The sequence below is a fragment of the Galeopterus variegatus genome, unplaced genomic scaffold (assembly GCF_000696425.1).
Source record: "Galeopterus variegatus unplaced genomic scaffold, G_variegatus-3.0.2 Scaffold81, whole genome shotgun sequence".
In the NCBI taxonomy this organism is placed as follows: Eukaryota; Metazoa; Chordata; class Mammalia; order Dermoptera; family Cynocephalidae; genus Galeopterus; species Galeopterus variegatus.
Window position 1 is genome coordinate 948713 of NW_007726192.1, and position 11275 is coordinate 959987.

At 45.7% G+C, this 11275-nt stretch overlaps 1 protein-coding gene across 1 annotated transcript in view; it reads left to right on the top strand.

The window, feature by feature from the left end:
* The window catches only part of EGFLAM (EGF-like, fibronectin type III and laminin G domains), a 55915-nt gene that overhangs the window by 31651 nt on the left and 12989 nt on the right, over positions 1 to 11275 (top strand). Inside the window, exons 14-15 of the mRNA XM_008579802.1 lie at positions 7495 to 7573; positions 10468 to 10611. Of these exons, the coding sequence (XP_008578024.1) occupies positions 7495 to 7573; positions 10468 to 10611 (223 nt within the window). The remainder of the gene's footprint in view (positions 1 to 7494; positions 7574 to 10467; positions 10612 to 11275) is intronic.

Genomic DNA, 11275 nt, shown 5'->3' on the forward strand with positions numbered 1-11275 from the left:
ACCAAAACGTTAACCCACAGTGTAGCAGAGGTTTCCAGGACCCCTGACTCTGAGCCACTTGCACACCCTATATTGATAGATGAATGTCTTTGCTTCATAGGCTGATAAATATTTTGACTAAATATTTGGTCCCATCTGTGCCTGCAGTAAAGAGAAACCTTGCCCAATACATAAAAATACAAAGTATGCATTAGCTGCTCCAAAGTATGCGTAACTCTCTGTACGGTGCTATTTTCTATGCTACCAAATCGCTCTGTGCCTCAGTTTTCTCAGTTGCAAAATGGGAATACTAGTAACAGTAGCATCTAACAGAGGGTTATCGTGTAGACTGAATGAGGCAAAGCATGTGAAGCATTTAGAAGAGTGCCTGGTAAGGGCTCAGCCAATACTCGTCTTTGTTTTTATTGGTGAGAAAAAGAAAATCCATTAGCAGGTGCTGTGAGCTTCTCAGTCTCCATGTTGCCCTGGTCTGAAAGCTGGGCAGGTCCCAGACCATGAGTCACTGTTGGACTCACTTTCTGCACCTGCTTATGGGAACAGAGGCCATGGTCCTGGTGTCTAGAATAGTCTGCCCACTTACGTCCACCATGTTGGGCCAATGGACCTCTTGTTTCGAATGTCAGCATAGCCTCATCTTTCCAGGAACTAGTAAAAAAAAAAAAAAAAAAAAGAAAGAAAACAGGTCTGAAGGAAATAGAGCAGTGAGCCTGTGAAGCAATATGCTCTTTCCGTCTTTTCTATTTGTTTCCATGTTTCTGATTTTTATCAGAATTAGGGCTTAGAGGAAAACTATAAATTACAGATAGATATTTTGATGTGTGAAATAGAAGTTGTTTTGCAGCAATCTTGGAAAATATGAAAGACACCAATTTGCCCATTAGAAGACTTAGTAGTATTTCTTATATTTAAATGAATTTCAAAATCTTCATGGCAAATCATGAAATATATATTTTAACAAAGAAGAGTAATCGATCTATTTGTGAATTATCCTGATTATAATTCTAACAGCAAATCGTTATTTAGCTAATAGGTTGTACTTGCAGAGATTTAGTTTAGGAGTAGCCCATTCATTCAGAAAATTGGGTTTGGGGCCGGCCCGGTGGCGCACTGCTACAGTGCGCCACTTGGGAGCATGGTGGCGCTCCCGCCGAGGGTTTGGATCCCACATACAGACCGGTTCCCGCTCACTGGCTGAGCGAGGTGCGGGCGCAGCACCGAGGTTTGCGATCCTGTTGCCAGTCCCGGTCCGGTACGGGCGCGACACTGAGGGTTGCGATCTGTTGCCGGACACGAAAAAAGACAAAAAGGAAAAAAAAAGAAAAAAAAAAAAAAAGAAAATTGGGTTTGGATTTCACACATCTGTGTTTGAATTTCCTCAGTCTTCTATTTTACCACAGGCATTCAAGCTTACTCCTGCATTCTAACACTAATGGTCAATATATAAAATCTGGGTTTAAATGAACATTTAGCTTTGGGAATTAAAGGAAGAAGGAAAGGATAATTTGTGATCTTTTTAGCCCTTGTTTCCTACTTTAGAGCATTAGCCGTAACAAATATAAAGTGCTCACAGCCATAACAGATGTAAAGTGCTATAAAGCTTTGTAACCGAAAGTTCAGGTTCGATGAGAAATTTCACCAGAATTAAAGGGCAGATTGCCGTGAGGGGATGGGCCTCCTGGCAAGGTCTGAGGTAACAGACTGTGGCAGGGGAAACTGGAGGGCATTTAGGCTCCCTTTCCTGAAAAGTAGGCTAGAGCCAAGATTAAAACCTAGATGAACCGTGTTGTATCAATATCTCCGTATGCTTTGAAATCAAGAGACTGCTTCTGGCAATATGGTAGCCTTTGCAAATCCTAGGAACATTCATGTATCAGAGACATGGCCTGCGTTCCATAATTTCCTCTCCCATTGTAATAACTTGTGAGGATTAAAGGGGCTCTGGGACAATTTTTCCAGGCCTTAGCAGGTACGTAGCTGTGGGCAATTACACTAGAGACTGCTGTAATATTGGGGAAGCATCTAGTCCTGTGTGAGGACTGGAAAGAAAGGAATGAAAGATGGGCGATTACATTTTTCCATAGAGACGGATGAGAACACGGTGCAAGTTTGGATAAATTCTTAGATTGAAAGACCAAGAATGGTTGGAACCATCCTCGGTTCCAATCTTGTCTCATTTAACCAGGTGATTCTTAGCCTAATATATTTAAAAGCTGGGGAGTTTTTTGTTTTGTTTATTTGTTTTGCCTGATAATCAAATCATGCTTCAAAAGCAGGAACCTTTTCCTAGTATTGCCCACAGAGGTGAAACCAGCCCTTTTACATGGAACAAAATGTAGAAATAACCAGCACCAGCCCTCATCCAGTCCATACCAAAGGGCAGCTTCTCCATGAGGAATTTAGTTTTCTTCGTCCTCAGTGAGCGTCAGTTTCTCTGGCCTCATCACAGTGTGTGGCAGGTGGATTGTACAGGGTCCTCACTGACAGATTTGACAATTATTCTCATCTCTTGGTGGCACAGGAGTGCCGGGGCCAGAATCTCAGACAAGTCCTGGAGCAGTTCCAGGCACTCAGACTACCGTGGTGGTTTTGGGATCCCTCTTTGTCCCTGTAAGGTCAGAGGCAGGAGCAGGAGAGCCTGAGCCCAGACAGAGGTGGAAATTAAGCTCCCACTGAGGTCCTGAAATGTTCTCGGCGTCGCAGGCTCCCTGCAGCAGTGGCAGCCTCTGAAAATCAAGTGTATCTGTCCCAAACTCAGCAACCCACCAGGCTGGAGGAGCCAGAGGTTCTTCTAACTCCCAGCCAAGACTTCAGCTACCAGTCAAAATCATAAGGTGTGACTTTGCTGGTCCCCTCCCCTTCCATTTGGGGTCTCTTACATTTAGGAATCTTGTTCCAATTCAAACCTCAGCACTCCATGCACTGCCCCAATACCTAGACCCCTTTCTCATCTCACCAGAGGGTATTAACAAGGCCCCCTCAAAAAACTGCCATCCTTAGAGGTTTTTTTTTTCTTCTACTCTCATCAAAACATACCCATCTTGTGTCCCAGTCCCTCAGAGTTTTTGTATCTAAATTACTAATAAATTATAGCAGAGTTTCACAAGGTGCTTATAAGAAACTAAGTTTCGAAGAATATTAATGGCTGCTTTGCACATGTGCACACATGAACACATATACATTCACATACACAAAATAGAAGGGGGGTTCCGTGGTCATATAAGTTTGGGTAAACCTGGGTAAACAATTAAATAGCTCTCTCTTCTGTGAGACTTCTCAGAGACTTTGCTATGCTCTGAGTGTCCCAGAAGTGGGTACAGGACACAGCTATTTTCTCCTAAGGTTCTCCCAGCCAATTGTGGACAGGTCAATTGGTAAAGGACTTTGGAGCACTGGTCCTTCCTTCCTTTCCCTTCTCTGTTCCCTGAGAACAGCTCGGACTCAGACCGTGCAGGATCTGGCAGGCCACTAGATGGGGGTGTTTCTCTGTAGCAGGTGGGCTGCTAGCACGCTACACGTTAAATAGCTATTGAGGCAAAGCCTATGCTTAGGGCACACACTGGTCAGGGATGCACAGTCCTAAAAGATCCATCTTGTCTGATGGATACTGATTTACCACACATGCAACATTTAAGACATTTTATGTTGTATTTAGTAGATTCATATCATACTGCTGGGTCTGATTGGGGTAATTTTTTTTTTTGGTCCCAGTGCATAAAAAAATAGCTTCAGTAAATATAGGCCCTACTTTAAGAAAACTCTGTATATAAGCACACAAGTTAATAAATAAAACATACAAACTGCATGGTACAGGGAACTTTTTTTCTTAGGATGGTGTATCATTAAACAATGAAAATCTGGGAGTGTTTTAGCCTCAGTGTTAGTCTTTAGAAAGCTGAAGGGGTGATAATGATAGTATAGAAAAAGGTTTTGTTTGTTTTTGTTTTTTTTACTTTGTGGCTATGGAGTCAGTTTGATAAAATAGAGAATTCTGTACCAAGTAGAATTGTCCAACAAGGGCGTATGGCGCCCCGTGGGTTAGTGAGCTGCCCATGGTGGAGTGTTTACGGGCTGTGCTGGGTGGCCAGCCTCCAGGACGTGGCTGAGAGGAGTCCTGGTGGTTGGGCAGGCTAGACTATGGTACCCGCAGGTCCTCGTCGCTAAAGTCCTGGGAGTGTATAAAAGAGCCAGCTGTCCCTTCAACTCTTCATAGTCTGTTGGGAATTCCAAGTTCCTCTAATGGAAAATTTGCTTTGCCTGGGCTGTGGGACTTCTGGCTTGGAGGCTGCCATTCGTTGGGGTGTTTTCTGTGTTACCAGATGGCACAGGCTTGTAGGCATAAATGTGAGGCAATGACAAAAACACATTTCACCTAGTAAATCAGTAAGACCATTGCCACAGAGAAAAGACAATGTAGGAAAAATCAGATATAAGGGTTAGGTTAAAATATAATCATGTTTACAACATCTAAACAAACTACGAAGAGCCAGAAAGGGCTGGATGTTCACTTCCAGCTTTAATGTTTTTGGAATTAATATTTGTCCGTATTTAGTGACAAAACTCAGTGTATCCTCACCATTTTGTATTCAGTGGTGTCATTTCTGGAGGGTGTCCTCGCCCTTTGTTAATCTCCAAATAACCAGGGCTCTGGAATCTTGCGAAGGGGGCTGGGGTGGGAATTAGGGCAGTGTTTTTCACTGTGGGGAGAAAAGAGGCAGCTGGCTGGCTTATCATTACTTTTTCACATGACGCCTAGAGCCAAGAAAAGTAATAATCATTGACAAGGTAAGTAACTCTTCGCCAAGGAGCTGTTTTTCCAGGGTTTAGGAGAAATGTGATTGTCAGTTGAAGGTGATGGATCTTCAGAAATGTCAGACAACTCATCGTAAACATCTTGGTCCATGCCACCTCCACCCCCATCAAGCCTCCATGGGGGTGGGGAGCAGATTTGGTGCCAGTTATGCCAAAGAGAGATTTCTGGTGGTCTCTGCTGGGCTCGTATTCACATTCCTTAAGAGGCCATTCTGGACTCTCACAGGGCTTTGTGAGGGAAACGGGCTGGTTTCAAGTGATCTGCAGCCAAAGTAATTGTGATTTTACAATGACGGTGGAAGTCTGACTGTCCCTGTTCTCTTTCACGCTGGCACCGGGCAGAGTGTGGGAACTACTGCCTCAATAGTAAGTACAGTAAGTCCTATGAGAGACTGTGAAAGCACTCTGGGCTTGTGCCAGGGCAGGCTCTGGCCAAGGCGCGGGCACAGTGCAGGCCAACCACATGCACAGGGGAACCGGGGTAAGTGGCAGGGGAGCTCGGACAGGCCTACCAGGGCAGTGGGAATCCTCGCTGCCAGAGCGCCCGCCCTAAGAACACACTTACCTCGCAGCTGGATCTCGGGAGCGCCTGAGCTCCTGAGCTGGGGGCTTAGCAGGCAGCTGGACGGGGCCCACCCAGACCCCTTCCGAGGCTCCATGTGCAGAGCTGATGTGTGACAGGCACTTCCTGACCATTTCAGCGAGTCCAGGGGAACGATGGCTATTGGCCACAGGCCCACGTCCACGGCCAACAACAGCAGGGATGGGCCCTGGCTGTACCTCTCACCCTGGGGGTAAGCCAAGCCCGCCAGGGGCTCCTTGGTTGTGTTTAGCTCGGAAACGACTCCTCCTTGGTCAGCTTGCATGTTCTCTCCTCTCTTCCTAGTACCAGTCCCCTGAAATGAGGGGCCTGTCATCCCAGCTAAGGGCCCCTTTCACCTCCTGCGCTGGTGCACGCCTGTTGCTCTTCTGCTCTCCCTTCTTCCCTCATTTTCATCTATATCCCTCTGGGTCCATTCCCTCCGCTCCTTTCTCTGCTTCTGTCCCTTTAACATTTCCCCTCCTCCTCCTCTCCTTGCCTGGGGGCTGCCTGTCTACCTGTCTCTCCTTTCTTCCTCCCCCTCTTCCTCCTTTGCACTTTCTTCACTCCTCTTCCTCCTCCCTGTGTTAACCAGAAGAGGGAGGGTGGCTGGTGTGGCCCAGAACAGGAGCCTCTCACCTCTGTCCCTGGGGGTCCTCTAGGCGGGCAGGCCTTGTCCAGGGTTGTGCTGCTTCAAACAGTAACGAAGCAATCTCTTGGGTACCTACCTCAGAAATTATCTTTTAAATTTTAATTTCTCTTTCTTTTATTTATTTTGTTTGCTTTCTTCTTTTCTTGCTCCCTTTTTCTTTTCTTTTTGATGAAAATATTTTGAGAACAGGCCATGGTAACCTGCCAACATAGGAACTTGTACTTGGGTTCAATGTGTTTTTTTTTTTTTTTTTCTTTCTTCTCTTCTCTTTCATTTCATTAATTAAATTATTTATTTGTATGTTTAAAAGTTGAGTTTAAAGTCTCCCACTGTTCATTGCATCAAATAATTATACATTTTTTCTCCTGGGTGCAGAGTCCTTTTTTCAATGTCTTCTTTTGTACCAACCATATATTTTCTTGAAACTGTAACTTATTTTATAAGCTAGTTTATTTTCTCTCATTTTGCACATTGCTTTGAATATGACATTTATTCTACCTCAGTTTCTTTAAACTGCCATTTTTGTGTCTTTCCAAAGAGGGAAAAGATATTGTTATTATCTCTCTAGTAGAAATCCCCTAACCTCATCCCCAGTTTGTGACACCCAACACAGCTAACTAAGCTCTTCTTTTACCAACCGTGTGTAAAAGTGATTCATCAGGAAAACAAAGTGATGAGAAGTTGGGAGGAAGGAAACACATTTCTGTAATGTTGGAAAGTAAAGTGGGGCCAGGAGCCAGAATGACGGAGAGCCAGTCTGGTTCACGGTCTGCCACTCTCTTAGACGCACAATCTTGGGCAAATCTTTGTTTTCTAAGCATCATTTTCCTCTTTTACAAAATGGGAATAACCAGCCCTTCTCTTCCCTCATATCCCTGCTGTTTCATGAGACTCTGGTGAAGGTCTTGTGAAATACCACACGGAAAGGTGATTTATAAATGCAAGAGTCATTTATAATTCACCAATTTGTAATTCACCATTTATAATTCACTAGTCTCTTGAGGTCATAGCTGAAGGGGTTCTGGGGCAGATTAGCTTTAAATAGAGAAATCCTAATGGGCTTTGTTTAGGGATTGTTATCTCTGCCTCCCTTGGAGAACATCTGGGGTTATTCCCAGCTGCTCCTCACATGGCCCAAGACCTGCTCTTTGGCTTCCAAGAATAATTGGGAACAGTTTAAGTTTCAGCACATTTCAAGGCCTTCTCAGTAGTGCTGAGGCCAGTGACAGTGACTTCCCAGGAGGGGAAGCAGGGAGAGGCCAACTCCAGGCCTTCAGGCCCGGAGGCTCTGAACCTGGCCAAGTGCATGTGAAGCCAAGAGCAAGGGGCTGACAAGTTGTTAAATGTCATATTTCCTGGAGCTGGCTTTCTTGGTATTTTCCTGCCACACGTTTAAGTGCAGGGGTCAAGAGAGCTACATCCCATCTAACCTCCATTTTCTGTTCTGTCCCAGCAATCACAGAAGCCATTGAGATCCCGCAGTTTATCGGCCGCAGTTACCTGATCTATGACAATCCAGATATCCTCAAGAGGTAATAAACTTCAACAGACACTTTCCTTATCTCCCTTGGGATAGATTTCTCAGTGTCTTTTCCAAAGCTTTTTCTTATCTTCCATGCCAACAGATAATTCTCAAAGAAGGCATTAAGCCACAGCCTTAAGGGCAAAAAAAAAAAACCTCACAAAATAAACATAGAAACAAAAACAAAACTAACTGTGATAAATCAGCCTTTCAAACAACCCTGTTCCAGAGATCCAAACGCTTTCTGGTCAAAAGGGCCTGGAGAGAGTACTGTGACCAACCTCTGGTTACCAATATTCAGGCTTTGAGAAGCAGTGAGAATTTGGTGCTCACAAAGCTGGGGTTATGAGTGTAATTTTTTGAGCAGGGCAGCTAGTTTCATGCTGTTCTGAGGCCATTGTCTGCAGCTCTGACTGGGGCCCACAGCTTACAGGTTCGGCTGCTCCCCCAACCAGACAGGCCCAAGCCCTTTCCTGCTAGGTCAGTGTCTACCTCGCATCTTCTTCTGTAAAGATCTAAAGTCCTCTTCTGGCTCTGGCCAGTTCAGTGAGGGGCTTCTTAGTTCTCTGCATGTGGATACAAGAGCATGGCATAAGGGAGATGGCCAAGTCACAGCTATAGCTTTTAACTCCTGGTGGCAGAGGCTCCAGCCCTGGGCAGGTGTCTAGCTCTTGGTTTTGATTAGCCTACTTACATGGCAAGGGGGAAGACTGGCCCTTGGCAAAATCCTCATTCCAGTGAAGCTTGTTTCTAATGCTTGAAGCTTGCCCCTTCTCTTTTTCTTAGTTCTTTGTAATTTATAGTGTGCTACCCCCTCTCTGCCTTCAGCACAATCATTCTAGAATTTTCTTTCCTCTTCAGGCTGAATGTGTCTTGACAGACTAAGGTATATCTTTAAGCTTAAGGTATCCAGCTCTTAGGGCAGAGTCTGGTGGCTTATCAAGGAACAAAAGTGGTTGAGAGAAATTCTCTTGGGGCATTGTATCTCCCTGATAACTCCAAATGCATACCAGACAGACATTGCCTCACTTCTCTGATCCCAGGTTGTATTTATCTATGTTGTCTGGGTATGGGGATTAAGGTAAAATGGATTCTCAGCCAAGAGAGATCCTCTTCCTTATTCAGCCCTTTCTCCCCCAAAGATGGAAGGTCATTCAGTCCCCAGAAAGCAATGACAATGTGAAATGGTCCCAAGTCCTCAGCTCCTGGTAGTTAGTGAGAGACTACCCGGTGGTTTGGGGGAGTAGATGGTTTGATGAGAGTAGGAGGCATAGAACCCAAAATTAGAGCAACTGTGATAGTGTATGTAGGTGTGTGTGTGCATGTACATGTAGGTACATATGCATGTGTGTGGAGCTGCAGGTAAAAGTCAAGTTCAAGGTCTGCTTCAGTTGGATGCCTTTGGTGGCAGGTGACAGAAAACTCAGCTTAACATGTCTTAAAACATGAAGGGTATTTATGATTTCATATAACAAGGAGTCCAGAGTTAGACTGGATCCTGGATCAGTCAATTCAGAGAATCAGTGTGGCATCAAGGACCCATATTTCATCCATATTTCTGCCTTATTATCCTCAGCATATTCTCCCAAGGCTACTCTCCAGCTGTCCATATGCTCATAAGATGGTTATAAAACAGAGCAATACCCAATGAAAGTAAAAGTCTTTTTTCCTCATGAGACTCTTTTTACAAGGGATAAATCTTTCCCAGAATCCTCCTGGTAAAATTCCTCTATCTCGTTAGACAAAAGTGGGTCACATGCCCACCCCTAAACCAATCACTGGCAAGAGAAATGGAAACATCTCGACTGGCTTATACCAATCAATATACCCAGAGCAGGTGGGGGAAGGAGGGAACCTGGAGCCCAGCTTTGGGAAAAGCAGTTCTCTAGGGAATGGGCCAGGGCTGGGTTGCTCTGCACGTGGCCCAGTGGACCTCATTCCTCCCTCCGGGAAGCCCAGACAAAAGTTGTCTCCACTGTTCGCTACTGAACACACTCTACAGGTCCAGACCCAGGTGTGTGGGACAGGCCAAGGGACAGGACAAGTGACGGGAGAGTGAAAAAAGAAGCTTTCCAATAGTGTTATATTAGTAGCAATACTAAGTTATGTTGACTGCATTCCACCTTTGAGTCAAGCACCTTGCTCTTTTCCCTCTATCAAGTGAAATATTGATCACATTAGTGAGGATGAATTTCTGAACTAGTCTATTTCCAAGAATTGGTAAGCTCCCATAAGCATGTGAACCTATTCCCAGCCATGGCTGTAGAGCCTGGAGCCACCCTGCCTAAGCACCTTCCTTTCCTCACGACTTCCTGTTCTTCTCCACCCTGGCTCTGCCCCAACACCCCTCCAGACCATTAACCCATCAGGCCACCTTCCCTGTCTGAGATTCCACCCCCCGTCCAGTCAACTCTGTCCTATCCTGCCCCCAAGGACAGTCACTGCCAGAGCTGGCCATCCACAGCCATGCTCACAGCCCACAGGGGTGCCGACTCGAGCCTCTTGGTAATTAGAAACCCACTTTCTGTTGGGGAATGAGGAACAGTTTCCCAAGGGTCTTTGAGTAGTAGGATAGGAGAGAGGAAAGACTGAGGTGTGTACAGGGTGCAGCCTGGGACCACGGTGATGGTCTTAGTCTTGCTAATCTGTGACTTAGCAAGGGCTCTCTCATAGGGGTTCGCAATACTTGGAGAGGGAGACATTGCTGCCGAGTGAGTGGTGCAGACTGTAGTCCCGTGGTGTGACTCATGGTAGTGATACTATTTCTAATCTCCTGGAAGCAAGCATCTGAAATGCCAGAGTAACCTTGCACCTGGTTGCTTGGGGCTGGCAGACAAAACTGGGATTACTCAGAAACAGATGTTGGTGGTTGACTCGGTGCACTTACTCGTGTATTTCTTCCAGGGTGTCAGGGTCAAGATCAAATGTGTTCATGAGGTTTAAGACGACTGCTAAGGATGGCCTGTTGATGTGGAGGGGAGACAGCCCCATGAGATCCAACAGTGATTTCGTTTCTCTGGGCCTTCGGGATGGAGCTCTTGTGTTCAGGTAACCCCCTCTCCAGGTGCCTGGAGCAGCACCTTGCTATTTTTCTCAGACAGCTCAGATCATGCCAAAGAGAGTGATTCAGTGGTGAGCCAAGCAGTCTGCTAGAACTGGCTGTAGCCTGACCCTCCAGGCTTATCTGAGGCACCTGGTCTTTCCTTCCAGCATCCATCTTCTAGAGCAGCTGTCAGCAGGCTAAAGGCTGCAGGCCAAATCTGGCCCACTACCCACTTTTGTAAATAAAGTTTTATTGCAATACTGCCATACTCATTCATTTGTATATTGTCCATGACTATGTTTATGCTACAGTAGCATACTTGAGCAGTTTCAATAGGCATTATATGGCAAAGCCTAAAATATTTACTATCTGGCCCTTCACAGAACAATTCTGTGACCCCCAGTCTAGTGTGTAACTGCCGTATGTGCCCCACTCGCAAACTAGGAGGGAGTGGAAAGAAGACTTTGGTGCTGCCCAGCATGAAAGCCAAGCATGGAAGTGAGTGCACAGCTTCGTACGGTATCACCAGCTCAGGGAGATCTGGAGATCTAGACTCTGGCAGCCCTGGCTTTCAATTCTGAGGCTGCTCCCTATTAGCCACAAATTAGAATATATTAGAATGCAAATTCTCAGGCCCCCCCCCCCCCCCCCCCCCCCCCCCCCCCCCCC